At 46.0% G+C, this 15,079-nt stretch overlaps 1 protein-coding gene across 1 annotated transcript in view; it reads right to left on the bottom strand.

Moving 5' to 3' along the window:
* The window catches only part of LOC142363273 (SUN domain-containing protein 1-like), a 43,309-nt gene that overhangs the window by 2,625 nt on the left and 25,605 nt on the right, over window positions 1-15,079 (bottom strand). Inside the window, 7 exon segments of the mRNA XM_075436718.1 lie at window positions 158-242; window positions 808-1,062; window positions 5,104-5,239; window positions 6,285-6,328; window positions 6,704-6,790; window positions 7,288-7,512; window positions 13,922-14,067. Of these exon segments, the coding sequence (XP_075292833.1) occupies window positions 158-242; window positions 808-1,062; window positions 5,104-5,239; window positions 6,285-6,328; window positions 6,704-6,790; window positions 7,288-7,512; window positions 13,922-14,067 (978 nt within the window).

The raw sequence follows: 15,079 nt of genomic DNA, 5'->3' as shown, positions 1-15,079 counted from the left end.
ATATGGAACCCCGTAAACAACAGACACAGGTTGTGGTAGTCTGATGATCAGACAGAACACAAGGATGCTCTGCTAACCTTTCGTCTTTCTTTCAACATTTTTAGTAGATACTATAAATAACACGAATCGTGAAAGTGGAGTTTCCTCCACTATTTACCTGCAGATTCCAAGGCGAAATCCACCATACCAGTCTTGTCTTGAGAGAAAAGTTTCAGGGCATTGTTTACAATAGTCTGGGCTTGCTACAGATATACACACAGAAGGGGAGAAAGGGAAGAATTTAATAATATCAACTGATAAAGTAATTGATCTATACACATCTGTATACATGTAGAATAAGCATCTTTTTGAGATGCTGCACTCCATCGCAAGTCTTTGAAAGCCTCTCTCAAGACAGAGGCCATTTTTAGTGCATGGTTTTTTGGCTTAAAATACAAATTCATACTGCATATTGACTGGTGCTTTCTTCAAAAGTTGCATTCTTTCCCCCACCTTCCCAAGACCCTGAGCTGCATTGCTTTGGTATAGTCTTTTTTTGGGAATTCTGCAATTATCAAGATAGCATGCTTTAAAAAAAAAAAAACAACAAAAAAAAACCCCAAACAATAAACATTCGCAACAGGCAACAAGCAATGCTGTAAGCGTACGCTTCATCAAGCATTTTCTGTAGTTCTCCCCATTTCAATTCATGTTCTAAACATCTCTTCAAGCCACTGACATTTATATTGACCGCGATGCTCCAAAAAATGCCTAGAAAAGGACGCCTTACAGTTTTAGTTGAACTTGCGAGAACTTCAACTCACTCACCGCTTCTGTGATTCCACGAACCCCTGCATTAGTCACAGCCTTTGTTACTACTGCAGATGTTAGCTTTTGGTTTGTCACAGACATATGGAGAGTGATCTTCTGGAGGATCTGCGACTCTAGATGCTGCAGAGAAGTGTGCAGATCACTTTTGCTCACAAAATTGGATGCAAGCCATTGAAGAAGCGATTCGGGGAAGTCTTCTTGTTGATCACCAAAAAGCATTAGCTTGACAGATTCCTTGACTTGGGCATTTACCTAGTAGAAGCCATTAACAGTTGTAACCAAAATGATTAATCTTTATAAACCAAGTAACACCATATCTAATCACAGAATCACAGAATCACAGAATAGTAGGGGTTGGAAGGGACCTCTGTGGGTCATCTAGTCCAACCCCCCTGCCGAAGCAGGGTCACCTACAGTAGGCTGCACAGGATCTTGTCCAGGCGGGTCTTGAATATCTCCAGAGAAGGAGGTATTCTAATATCTAATAGACATATGTGAAATCAATACCTACATTCAATACTACATAGCAGTCTAGCTTTCACGCCTATTTTAACTATGTTGACTAACACTGCAGTAACAGACCAGTCAGGTGTGCAGAAGAACATATGTGAAATCCGGGTGCCGCACTGGTTTGGTGGACATGACACACTTAAAGCCCTAGGAAAGTGTGTAGTTTACACTAGGGGTTCAACACTTCAGAATAAAAACGTTGGCTGCAACATTTCAAAGAAGGCACCGGGGCAGCTCTAAGAGGAGCAGGGTACTTGTTCGGCGTACTTAAGCAAGTTGCTTAATTACTTCCTTATGGTATGCTTTGATTCCGTACACAATAGGTAGATCATATTTGAGCACTGTCACAAGACAATAGTTTAGTCAAAGCTGATAATCCTGCACTAATGCTTGCTGTTGTATTTTGTTGGCTACATTCTAGTCAGATTGTATAAAAGGCTTCAAAAGAAATTAAGCCCGATTTTTTTAAAAACATCCCTCGGATCACAAACCTAACTTGCTTTTACATGAGTTTTTGTTCCATATTCCCATGGGTTAGGCATAACGCATTGGTAAGTACTGTATACAGAACTGCTATTGCATCCTGCTACTGCATCGTGTCTTAAATGCAAAAAAACCCTGCTGCTGTAGGAAACAAGCCATAAACTAGTTGAGTGAAATGTTACGTGCTAATGGAAAGAATTTATAGTACCACTACATGGAACACAACCATTCTTTAACATGAACACTACCCCCACATTACTTACTGCAGTGCATTTCAAGAAAGTTAGTGAACAAAATCAAGTACTACGAAGTACTACGAAGGGGGAAGGGGATATTGCCCAGCTCACTAGGGATGAGCCTAGGCTTGGAGTGCCAAGGCCAGGGGTGAGATTGACAGCCCAGCTCAAGTGTGTTTACACCAATGCATGTAGTATGGGCAATAAACAGGAGGAGCTGGAAGCCATTATACAGCAGGACGGCCACGACTTGGTCGCCATCACAGAAACGTGGTGGGACAACTCGCATGACTGGCATGCTGTCATAGATGCTACAGACTCTTTAGGAAAGACAGACCAACAAGGAGAGGTGGGGGAGTTGCTCTATATGTGAGGGAGCAACTGGAATGCATTGAGGTTGGCCTGGGGGCAAGTGAAGAAGGAGTTGAAAGCTTGTGGGTTAGAATTAAGGGACAGGCTCACACGGGTGACATTACGGTGGGTGTATACTATAGGCCACCTGACCAGGAGGAGGAGGTTGATGAGGCCTTCTACAGGCAGCTGCAAGCAGCCTCACAGTCACAGGCCCTGGTTCTCATGGGGGACTTCAACCACCCTGACATCAGCTGGGAAGACCATACAGCTAGGCAGGCGCAATCCAGGAGGTTCCTACAGAGCATCGATGATAACTTTATGATGCAAGTGGTGGAGGAACCAACAAGGAAAGGCGCGCTGCTGGACCTCGTGTTAACAAACAAGGAGGGACTGGTGGAGGACGTGAAGGTTGGAGGTAGACTCGGCTGCAGTGACCATGAAATGGTCGAGTTCAGGATCCTGCGTGGAGGAAGCAGGGCGATAAGCAGGATCAAAACCTTGGACCTCAGGAGGGCTGACTTTGCCCTCTTCAAGGAGCTACTGGGAGGAATCCCGTGGGCCAGGGCTCTCGAAGGCAGGGGGGTCCATGAGTGCTGGTCGCTTTTTAAACAACACTTCTTCCATGCACAGGAGCAATGCATCCCCCTGAGAAAGAAATTTAGCAAAGGAGGCAGGAGACCTGCATGGTTAAACAAGGAGCTTCTAGCGGAGATCAGGCAGAAGAGAAAGGTGCATAGAATGTGGAAAGAGGGACAGGCCACTTGGGAAGAGTACAGAAACGTAGTGAGAGCATGCAGGGATGCGACGAGGAAGGCCAAGGCTCACCTGGAATTGAAGCTGGCAAGGGATGTCAAAAACAACAAGAAGGGCTTCTTCAACTACATCAGCAGCAAAAGGAAGGCTAGGGACAACGTGGGGCCGCTGCTGAATGAGGAGGGTGTCCTGGTGACGGAGGATGCGGAGAAGGCAGAGCTAATGAATGCCTTCTTTGCTTCAGTCTTCAGTGCTAAGACTGGCCCTCAGGAATCCCAGGCCCCGGAGGGAAGAGATGAAGCCTACAAAGAGAACGACTTTCCCTTGGTCGAGGAGGACTGTGTGAGGGATCGCTTAAGCGATCTGGATGTCCACAAATCCATGGGCCCCGATGGAATGCACCCACGAGTGCTGAGGGAGCTGGCGGATGTCATTGCTGAGCCACTCTCCATCATCTTTGAGAGGTCCTGGAGGACAGGAGAGGTGCCCGAGGACTGGAGAAAGGTCAATGTCACTCCAATCTTCAAAAAGGGCAAGAAGGAGGACCCAGGGAACTACAGGCCGGTCAGCCTCACCTCCATCCCGGGAAAGGTGATGGAGCAGCTTATCCTGGAGGCCATCATGAAGCAAGTGGAAGAAAAGAAGGTTATCAGGAGTAGTCAGCATGGATTCACCAAGGGGAAATCATGCCTGACCAATCTGATAGCTTTCTACGATGACATGACTGGCTGGGTAGACGAAGGGAGAGCCGTGGATGTTATCTACCTTGACTTCAGCAAGGCTTTCGACACAGTCTCCCATGATATCCTCCTAGGGAAGCTCAGGAAGTGTGGGCTGGATGAGTGGTCGGTGAAGTGGATTGAGAACTGGCTGAATAGCAGAACTCAGAGGGTTGTCATCAGCGGCGCTGAGTCTAGTTGGAGGCTGGTGACAAGTGGTGTCCCTCAGGGGTCAGTACTGGGCCCAGTCTTGTTTAACTTCTTCATCAACGACCTGGATGAAGAGTTAGAATGTACCCTCAGCAAGTTTGCTGATGACACCAAACTGGGAGGAGTGGTAGATACACCAGAAGGCTGTGCTGCCATTCAGCATGACCTGGATAGGCTGGAAAGCTGGGCAGAGAGGAACCTGATGAGGTTCAACAAGGGCAAGTGCAGGGTCCTGCACCTGGGGAGGAACAACCTCATGCACCAGTACAGGCTTGGGGTGGACCTGCTGGAGAGCAGCTCTGCGGAGAGGGACCTGGGTGTCCTGGTGGACGACAGGTTAACCATGAGCCAGCAGTGTGCACTGGCTGCCAAGAAAGCCAATGGGATCCTGGGGTGCATCAAGAAGAGTGTGGCCAGCAGGACAAGGGAGGTTCTCCTTCCCCTCTACACTGCCCTGGTGAGGCCTCATCTGGAGTACTGTGTCCAGTTCTGGGCTCCCCAGTTCAAGAAGGATGAGGAGCTACTGGAGAGAGTCCAGCGGAGGGCTACAAGGATGGTGAGGGGACTGGAGCATCTCCACTACGAGGAGAGGTTGAGGGAACTGGGCTTGTTCAGCCTGAAGAAGAGAAGGCTGCGAGGGGACCTTATAAATGCCTACAAATATCTGAAGGGTGGGTGTCAGGAGGATGGGGCCAAGCTCTTTTCAGTGGTGCTCAGTGACAGGACAAGGGGCAATGGGCACAAACTGAGGCACAGAAAGTTCCGTCTGAACATGAGGAGGAACTTCTTCCCTCTGAGGGTGACGGAGCACTGGAACAGGCTGCCCAGGGAGGTTGTGGAGTCTCCTTCTCTGGAGATATTCAAGACCCGCCTGGACAAGATCCTGTGCAGCCTACTGTAGGTGACCCTGCTTCGGCAGGGGGGTTGGACTAGACGACCCACAGAGGTCCCTTCCAACCCCTTCTATTCTGTGATTCTGTGATTCTGTGAAGTTTTACTGGGACAGTTACAGAAGTTACGGAACCTACTTTTTCATGAATGACCTCTATTTTCTCACAACTTTTCTTCAGACTTTCTGCAGTTAACAACTCCGATTTCATCTGAGACAACTCTAGTTCTATCTTTTTAATTTTGGACAGAAGTTGGTTATGTTCATCATCATCTCTGACAAAAACAAGGAGTCAATAGTTAGGAAAGAGTAGTTTGAATCATTCCATCAAATTCCAAAGGTGTGAGAACCTACTTGTCCAATACAAAGTGCTTTCCTAGCTCAGTTATTCACCATGGTAGCCACTGCGAGCTTGCAGTTCCATGAAGATGGCATTTAAGGCATACTTAGGATTAATATATTCAAAGCAAAGTATTTTGAAGTTGTGAACAAAATCCAGCAGTGATGACTTCAGAACATCACCAGATCGACTGTAAGTCAAACATATATAGATTTTATGTGATTTAAGGTTTCTGGCAAACCAGTCAAATGTTATTTGCATGAGTTTGCCATTGGTTAGAGCGAGTTTCAGGTTACCTTACTTAAACCAGAATAGCTTTAGAGGCAGATGTCAAGCTAAGCTTAAGTTAAGCAGGTCACATATTACCAATATAGTTCAGTGTTTAGTGCATGCTATGGAAAAAACTATCAGCCATTGCTTTAAAGCCGTTTTACATTTAGAACCAATGTAAACAACAATTCAGATTCAGTAAAGAAGCATGTCTTTTCCTCTTCCCAACGGGGAAACTACTTCATGAAGTGCCGCAATTTTTATTTTGGTATTACACAGTACGTGAGTGGAAAGTAGTATCGCTGACAAACCAAAACAGAAACAAAAGGTTAGAACTGATACAATTAAGAATTTAAATATAAAGCCTATCAAAAGCAGTTACTGTATACATCACTACATAATCTGAGGAAATATGCTAATGCATTTATAATAGGATGAGAAGTCACTCGTTCTCCTCCTGTACATTCACAGCTTTCTCTAGTAAAAAATGTAGTTGTAGGACTGCTCACATACTGGAAGTTGGCCTTGTGCTGATGTTCGGCATCACAGTTAAAGCCCACTATAAGACAGCAGTACTCTTGCTGACGACACAAACTCTTACAGTCAGTTAAAGGACACAAAGTACTGTTGTATTTCAAAGAATAACACATATATCACCATCAGTTAGCATCAGGATCAAAAAATGAAAATTATTTGAAATGTGCTTATACCTCATTGGTTTTGCTTTGGCTACATCAAGCTCCTTCTGGATGGCCTACAGAATACAGAAGTTAGTTTTAACATATACAAAGAAACACAACTGACAGAAAGAGGATAAAGAATGTGAAATGAAAATGACACATTTTAGCACCACCTATACAGGACTGTCTCCATACTTGTGTTTGTGCCTCTGTATAATAAGATCTTTATTAAAAAAACCTGCGCCTTCGGTCAAGTGAATAATATTTAATTGATGGACTGAAATGCTCTCCAAGAACGGGGAGCAAGAACACAAACAACTTTTGAGACTTAAACAACTGTGACAGCTAGAGTAAAGCAAACTGGGGCTTACGATAGCCAACAAAAAACTAAGTCTGTTTTACCAGAGGGTTACAATTACAGCAAGGTAACAAAGTTAACTTTCAAATACCTTATATTCAGCAGAGAGTTTTTGAAGAAGGTCTTCCAGTGTCAGGATACGCAACTCATGTTCTTGACGTAAAGCCAGGAAGTCACTCTTAAAAGAGAGGAAAGAAAAAAGGGGTGTATTTTCTTGCTGAGTACAAATAGCATGACTGAGGTTTTCTACCAAGCATAATTTTTATTTCGTTCTGTGTTTAAGTGACTTATCCTGCAGCTACTGTGAGAAACGATAGAATCTGTAATAAATATAATGGCCTGATACAGCAGTAGTACGCATTACACACAGGGAAGTTTACCACAAAACCCCTTCTTTGTCACTAGTCCTTTCTACAGTCTTCTTTCTCTGTATGAAAACAAAATAAATCCAACCGACTTTCAGCAACTGAAGATTCTACTTTAGACCAAATATCTGGAAATCTTTGTCAGCAATAACAAAGGAGGAACAAATGCCAGCGACTACTCCCTGGCATTTACTACCTACCAGCTAATTCTGCAACAGAAAGAACCCTGAATCAAACGGCTAGTAATCTGCATTACTGAAACAGGATACGTCGATCAGCACCAGAAAGCACCAACAACTGACTATCTTACCTTTTCCTCCCGTTTCATATCTTGAAGATGCTGATTCATCGTATTTCTTATTAGCGTCAATGTTTCGCTTTTGTCACTTTTCTGGGCAACCTGATCTTGAAGGTTCTGGAGTAGAAGCATCACTTTGCTATATTTTTCATCAAGGTGATGGTATCTCTCAGACAGAAAGGCCATTTGCTTTTCCAGCTCACTTTCACGACCAGAAGCAAAGATGTTGATGGAATCCTAAGGTATACAGAATTTTTTTTTATATATGTGAAGATCAAGACATTTACTTACATTAGCCTTGTGTGTCAAGTAGTTCTTGCCAAATATTGAAGGCATGGCAGTTAAGAAGTCTTCCAAGACATCAGAGTTCTTCCCTAGACTGTTCTCCCTTACCTCTGGAGGTTGCACAGAGTGCAAAGAATCAGCCTGCGGTTCACGAACACGGAGAGAGTCCTCCTGTTCTCTGTATTCTATCAATTTTGATCCAGTTCAACGAAGGTATTAGTGAGAAGCAGCCATCAAACCCCCAGAACCATATACCTAGATCACAAACAAAAGGCAAAAAGGGTGTTCAAGAGAATTCCCCCTGAAGACTGCTTAGATCTACAAGTCATCTTCCTACTTCGCAACACAAGCTACCTCAAGTTTGCAAGGTAGACGTCACACAGCGCACACTACTCCAGTCTAAACAAAAATCAGTATGAGCCAGCTTTCAAACTGTGAAGTCAAGCACTCAAGCACATTGGGGAACATCCATCAGTACCGCTCACACCGTTGTATGGCAGGCAGCTTGCGCTTATGTCTCATGGTATATCCTCAATCTCATACTACTGCGTCCCTGGGACCTAGATCTCATTTACCAATTAAGACAGGCCATGCTCACTGAAGGCAGATGTAAGAACTGCTTTTTATCTCCATGGAAAATATCTTGCCCTGTACCCTACGTACTACATACCACATTGTTTCCACGGAAGCCCAAGTTTCTTCCAACTTTTGTTAGATATTAGGCAATCTCGCAGTTCACAAACATGACGCTTGTTTTTGCACTGTCTTAGCAAGAAGTAGCAGCACTTTCTACACAGGGTAGGGAAGTTCTTCCTTTCTTATTCTCCCTAGTAGAGAGGATTTTGAATCCTGACTGTAAGTTTCTGCGAAGCTTCATCTTCTCCCCAGAGTAGTTTCTAAAGTTTTTAGGACATGCGAAGACATGAACCTGCTTTTCAGAAACAGCCCACCACTTTTGGCAAGTGTTTGAAACTGAGTTTGTTTATTTCAAAGTAGACAGCTGGCCTGGAATACTGTCAACTAACCAGTCTAAACAGCAGTTTTTGAAGCACGGCAGGGCCCAGGCCCTAGCCCCCGGGGGACGCCGGACGCTGGAGGGCGGGCAGGCCCGGGCCATTCCCTCCTGGGGCCGCCAAGGGACGCTTGGGGACTGGGGGGCGAAACTCAGCGCTGCCCGTCACCCAGGCCATCTCACACGGCCGGGCCGGGCCGGGACGCAGCGACCCGCGGGCGCCGCGCTACCCTCAGGCCGGGCCGGCCGCTCGCCCTACCCTCCGCGGCACGTACCCGCCCCGCTTCCCCGCAGCCCAATGAGAGCACAGGAGGTCGAGATCGGCAGAAGCGCCGGCCAATTACGAGCGGGCGCTGGCGCGGCGGGCGGCAGGAGGCCCGGGTGTGTGGCAAGCCTCTGGAAGGCGGGGCGGGGAGGGGCAGGGCGGCCGGCCGGGTCCCACGTGAAGAAGAGCGTCCGGTACATCTGGGCTCCGGAGCGAGGGATCGTGCCGGGGAAACCTTTTCTCAGCGGCCCAACAGCCGAGACAGGCGCCCGGCGAGAGAGAGCGTGCCCCCCCCAACCCCCCCCCCCCCAAAGAAGAGCGGGGTCAAGAGTGACGGCGGCACCCTCCCCCCTCACAAAAGCAGCCCCGAGGGAGCGCGAGCGACCCGCAGTGCGGCGACCAGGACGGGCAAACAGGGCCTGCCACGGCAGTTGGCACGGCAGCTGGCGCAGGCAGGGCCCCGACGCTCGGCCAGCTACCGGGGTAAATTCAGCCGGTGGTCATCACTTGCTCAGCTAGTAGCTAGGGTCTCCACTCGCCTGAAAGCCGTCACCAGGCGGAATACGGCGACCCAGACAGAGCTCCCGCATAAACAGGCAGCTGTGCAGGTCTCTGGCTGCAGGGAGTGCCCGAGCCTGTCACTGGTATGGGAGGGCAGCAGGCAGAACGCCTGCGTGCGCTGTGACCAGGTGGATGATCTGCTCGTCCTGGTGGCAGAGCTCAAAGAGGAGGCAGAAAGGTTCAGGAGCATCAGGGAGTGCGAGAGGGAAATAGACTGGTGGAGCCATGCCCTGCCACCCCCGAAACAAGCGCACAGGATGGATGTTCCGCAAGAAGCAGAAGATCCCCTGCCCTCTCGCCACCAGGCTGAAGGAGAGCACCTGAGAGACAGCGGGGAATGGAAACGGGTCCCTGCTCGGGGCGGCAGGCGAATCCCCTCCTGGCCTCCCTCTCCACACCAGGTGCCCTGATGCAATAGGTATGAGGCAATGGAACCGGAGGGGCAGGCAAATGACGAGGCGGACGAAGGCCCACGCACGGGGTTGCCCAGACCTAGGCAGTCAGCCCCATGCATCACGACTGCCTCCACGAAGAAAAAGGCAAGATTCCAGTCTTCTAGGCTTTCCGGCATATACAAAAATCGAGAACAAAATGCACAACCGTAAAACCAGTCCAAGCTGAAGTGCTGGAGATTATTCGGCAAGTTTCCCATGCACTCTGAACCGATAAAGGCAGGTATATTCCGGATGTCCCCAGTTAGAAAACACTCTCAGTTCCACTATTTGGAATGCGTTTTCACTTTTCTCCTGCAGAAGGAAAAAACAAACACACAAACCAGAGTTCGGTTTTGAGTATAAACAGGTGCAACTGAAGGCGCTTTCCTTCATTCCTGCAACTACCAACTTTGATTAATAACTGAGTGATGCCTTGGGAACCTTCTGCCACTTGGAACAGAACCTTCTTTGCCTTACAACCGGTTTGTTGGGGGTTTTTTTGTGAAGGGAGTCAGAAGCAGCATGAAGCAGACTCCTCATACGTTCGGTATCTTCACACCACTTGTGTCCACCTGGCACAAAACTTTCCTCCCCTCTAACCTATCCGAACCTTAGGTTTTGAGGCAGATCAGTAGCTACTTTCCACCTCAGTTTCTACAGTGCCCAACAGAGAATGAAGCCTTTTTCCTTCACTGCTCATTGTGCACTACCCTAGAAAATATGCGTGTGCTTCTTCTGACACTTGAAATCTTCTCATCCAGACTTACCATCACTGGAAAGGTCTGCAGTGGTTCTCCGTCTTGGTCGTAGACATACTGTCCTAGAAGCTTGCCGCCTTCTTGATATTCATTATCTAGACCCTACAACAACAGGAGAAAGACGTTTGCTTCCATCACATTTCAAGTCAAACCAAAGCCAGAAGCATGCCTACCTAACTGCCTGTCAACGCAAGTCTCTGAAACCGAGATCAGAATACTTCCCGTGGAACGTCATGCTTCTTCAGCCACAGCTCTGCATTTGACTTTCCTGAACTGCAAAGAGCTGTGCTATGTTTGTATGTTGCTGTTTTCATGGTCAAACCCCATCATTTCCATGGCACAACCAAGATCGCAGTGTACAATGTAAACTGCTCAGGACAAACAAGAATGAGAAAACAGCAACATCACAAACAAGACGGAAGCCAAGATTCAGATGCTTGCAGACGGCGGCTTCAGCATTTAATGGAGCTAGACAAATGTTCTCAGGTATCACAGCTACGCTCTGATGTAGCCTGTGGTCTTCTGTTCTGCAGTCCTGCCTAAGCAGCTGTGGTGCTAGTTAAAATCAATTTAAAACACACTGAAGGCACATCACAGACAAGGTGCAAAGCCAACACTGGGGAGGGAGAGGGTAAGCAGTAGGAGTGGTGGAAGGATGGAACAATTTGAGTGCCTGAAAGAACGATACCAAATCAAAAACAGTCACCTCCCTCCAAAAATGTTTACTACTGTATAAAGCAGGAAAAAAAGAAACAGCTCCCTCAAAATTAGCTGTAACACTTCTTATTCCTAGTCTCAAAGCTGATTACAAAAACAGCAATTTTAAAAGCAAGCAGTTTCTCTCCTTAGCTGTCCTCCCTTCAGTCCTTATTTTCCAAGATCTGCGCCACAAATATTCTTTATGCATACAAATATCCTCTGAAGTTCACAGACAGACTTACATATACTGCAAAGCTCCTCAGAGCACTGGAGATCTCTCCTGTTGGTGAAAGTGCTTTTGGGATGTGTTCCAACGTAAAGGCAGTCGGATAGATCTTCCTTGAAAGTTGAACTACGAGATACCCCTGTGATCCTTTGAAAGCCCAGCAGTTTCCTGGATACATGTCCGGCTAGACAGGAGGAAAGGGGAGAGAACAGGATGGAACACAACAGCAACAACAAAACCTGCAGCCACAAGCATTTTGCCAGAAAGAGTTGTGACGAATTCTGAATTATTAGGGACAGTCTTAGAGAGTAAGTGGCAGAATATTATCTATTTGGTAGCATTCTTCAGGGAGACAGCATATCCACCCGAACAGCCAGCAGCGTTTTGAAGATCCGCCTGGAGACTACTTCACAACAGGAACCTTCCCAGTGCTCACACTCTGCAGAAGTCCAGTGTACCACCCAAGCCTCCTAGCAGGGTCTTCGTTTTGCTAGAAGACGACTTGAGCAGTGCCCAGGAACTACCAGAAGAATGGCACTCTTGGGAACATCGTTCAAAGGACCCGTGCCCCACAGTGTGTTGCAGACAGAAACATCCAGCATCCAAGAAACAATCCAAACCCCTCAGCACAAAATAACATTGCTGAATTTCTTTACTCGGCCTTTAATTACCTGAATCACCGCCCTTGGAGGCTGAGAGAAGTACCACAGAGGAATTCCAAAGAGGCTGATCACTGCTCTGTTGGTGTTATAGGTTTCAGAACAGCGAGTACTCAGAATGCTGCCACCTTAAAAAAGATGTATCAGGTTAGCCGAAATAATTACTCATTTCTTCCTGAAGACTTTTCAGCCAGAGATTTGTACAAAGCTTCGTGAACATACCAGTTCTTTTCCTCAAAACCAACTAGTAAAGATACTGTTCAAGTCTAGTCATTGGCTGGGGATACAATGCTTCTATCAAGTACAGTGTTCTTTTCAGAATGTTCAAGGCTTTTCACCTCAGAGGGCTAAAACATACACATTTTCCCTAGCGAGTTCAAGTGGTGCGTACACCCCACGCAAGCAGATCTTTCAACATTTTTAGTAGATACTATAAAATAACACGAATCGTGAAAGTGGAGTTTCCTCCACTATTTACCTGCAGATTCCAAGGCGAAATCCACCATACCAGTCTTGTCTCGAGAGAAAAGTTTCAGGGCATTGTTTACAATAGTCTGGACTTGCTACAGATGTACACATAGAAGGGGAGAAAGGGAAGAATTTAATAATATCAACTGATAAAGTAATTGATCTATACACATCTGTATACATGTAGAATAAGCATCTTTTTGAGATGCTGCACTCCATCGCAAGTCTTTGAAAGCCTCTCTCAAGACAAAGGCCATTTTTAGTGCATGGTTTTTTGGCTTAAAATACAAATTCATACTGCATATTGACTGGTGCTTTCTTCAAAAGTTGCATTCTTTCCCCCACCTTCCCAAGACCCTGAGCTGCATTGCTTTGGTATGGCTGTTTTTTGGGAATTCTGCAATTTTCAAGATAGCATACTTTGGAAAAAAAACCCAACATTCGCAACAGGCAACAAGCAATGCTGTAAGCGTACGCTTCATCAAGCATTTTCTGTAGTTCTCCCCATTTCAATTCATGTTCTAAACATCTCTTCAAGTCACTGAGAATCATATTGACTGCGATGCTCCAAAAAATGCCTAGAAAAGGACTCCTTACGGTTTTAGTTGAACTTGCAAGAACTTCAACTCACTCACCGCTTCTGTGATTCCACGAACCCCTGCATTAGTCACAGCCTTTGTTACTACTTCAGATGTTAGCTTTTTGGTTTGTCACAGACATATGGAGAGCGATCTTCTGGAGGATCTGCAACTCTAGATCCCGCAGAAAAGGCTGCAGATCACTTTTGTTCACAAAATTGGATGCAAGCCTGAATCAAATGGCTAGTAATCTGCACTACTAAAATAGGATACGTCGATCAGCACCAGAAAGCACCAACAACTGACTATCTTACCTTTTGCTCCAGTCTCACATCTTGAGGATGTTGACCCATCATATTTCTTATTAGCGTCAATGTTTTGCTTTTGTCACTTTTCTGGGCAACCTGATCTTGAAGGTTCTGGAGTAGAAGCATCACTTTGCTATATTTTTCATCAAGGTGATGGTATCTCTCAGACAGAAAGGCCATTTGCTTTTCCAGCTCACTTTCACTTTCACGACCAGAAGCAAAGATGTTGATGGTACCCTAAGGTATACAGAATTTTTTTTTATATATGTAAAGATCAAGACATTTATTCACATTAGCCTTGTGTGTCAAGTAGTTCTTGCCAAATATTGAAGGCATGGCAGTTAAGAAGTCTTCCAAGACATCAGAGTTCTTCCCTAGACTGTTCTCCCTTACCTCTGGAGGTTGCACAGAGTGCAAAGAATCAGCCTGCGGTTCACGAACACGGAGAGAGTCCTCTGTTCTCTGTATTCTATCAATTTTGATCCAGTTCAACGAAGGTATTAGTGAGAAGCAGCCATCAAACCCCCAGAACCATATACCTAGATCACAAACAAAAGGCAAAAAGGGTGTTCAAGAGAATTCCCCCTGAAGACTGCTTAGATCTACAGGTCGTCTTCCTACTTCGCAACACAAGCTACCTTAAGTTTGCAAGGTAGACGTCACACAGCGCACACTACTCCAGTCTAAACAAAAATCAGTATGAGCCAGCTTTCAAACTGTGAAGTCAAGCACTCAAGCACATTGGGGAACATCCATCAGTACCGCTCACACCGTTGTATGGCAGGCAGCTTGCGCTTATGTCTCATGGTATATCCTCGGTCTCATACTACTGCGTCCCTGGGACCTAGATCTCATTTACCAATGAAGACAGGCCATGCTCACTGAAGGCAGATGTAAAAACTGCTTTTTATCTCCATGGAAAATATCTTGCCCTGTACCCTACATACTACATACCACATTGTTTCCACGGAAGCCCAAGTTTCTTCCAACTTTTGTTAGATATTAGGCAATCTCGCAGTTCACAAACATGACGCTTGTTTTTGCACTGTCTTAGCAAGAAGTAGCAGCACTTTCTACACAGGGTAGGGAAGTTCTTCCTTTCTTATTCTCCCTAGTAGAGAGGATTTTGAATCCTGACTGTAAGTTTCTGCGAAGCTTCATCTTCTCCCCAGAGTAGTTTCTAAAGTTTTTAGGACATGCGAAGACATGAACCTGCTTTTCAGAAAGAGCCCACCACTTTCAGCAAGTGTTTGAAACTGAGTTTGTTTATTTCAAAGTAGACAGCTGGCCTGGAATACTGTCAACTAACCAGTCTAAACAGCAGTATTTTAAGCAACTCAAGGATGGTCCAGAGCAAGGGAAAGACTTTCGATGAGTTGCTCAAAGAACCTAACCCCACTTTTACGGAGATTAACAACAATCAAAGCAATCGGTACACAACCTGCTCTTTGTGACCTCACTGCTATTCTTATCAAGGGAGGTGAAGAAAAAAGGACTTCAGTGCATTTACTCACCCACTCTCACTTTCTAAAGAGCTCTATGAAATTTAAT

The sequence above is a fragment of the Opisthocomus hoazin genome, chromosome 15 (assembly GCF_030867145.1).
Source record: "Opisthocomus hoazin isolate bOpiHoa1 chromosome 15, bOpiHoa1.hap1, whole genome shotgun sequence".
Lineage (NCBI taxonomy): Eukaryota > Metazoa > Chordata > Aves > Opisthocomiformes > Opisthocomidae > Opisthocomus > Opisthocomus hoazin.
Note: the sequence above shows the minus strand (reverse complement) of the source record. Positions and strands in the feature narration are given on the sequence as shown.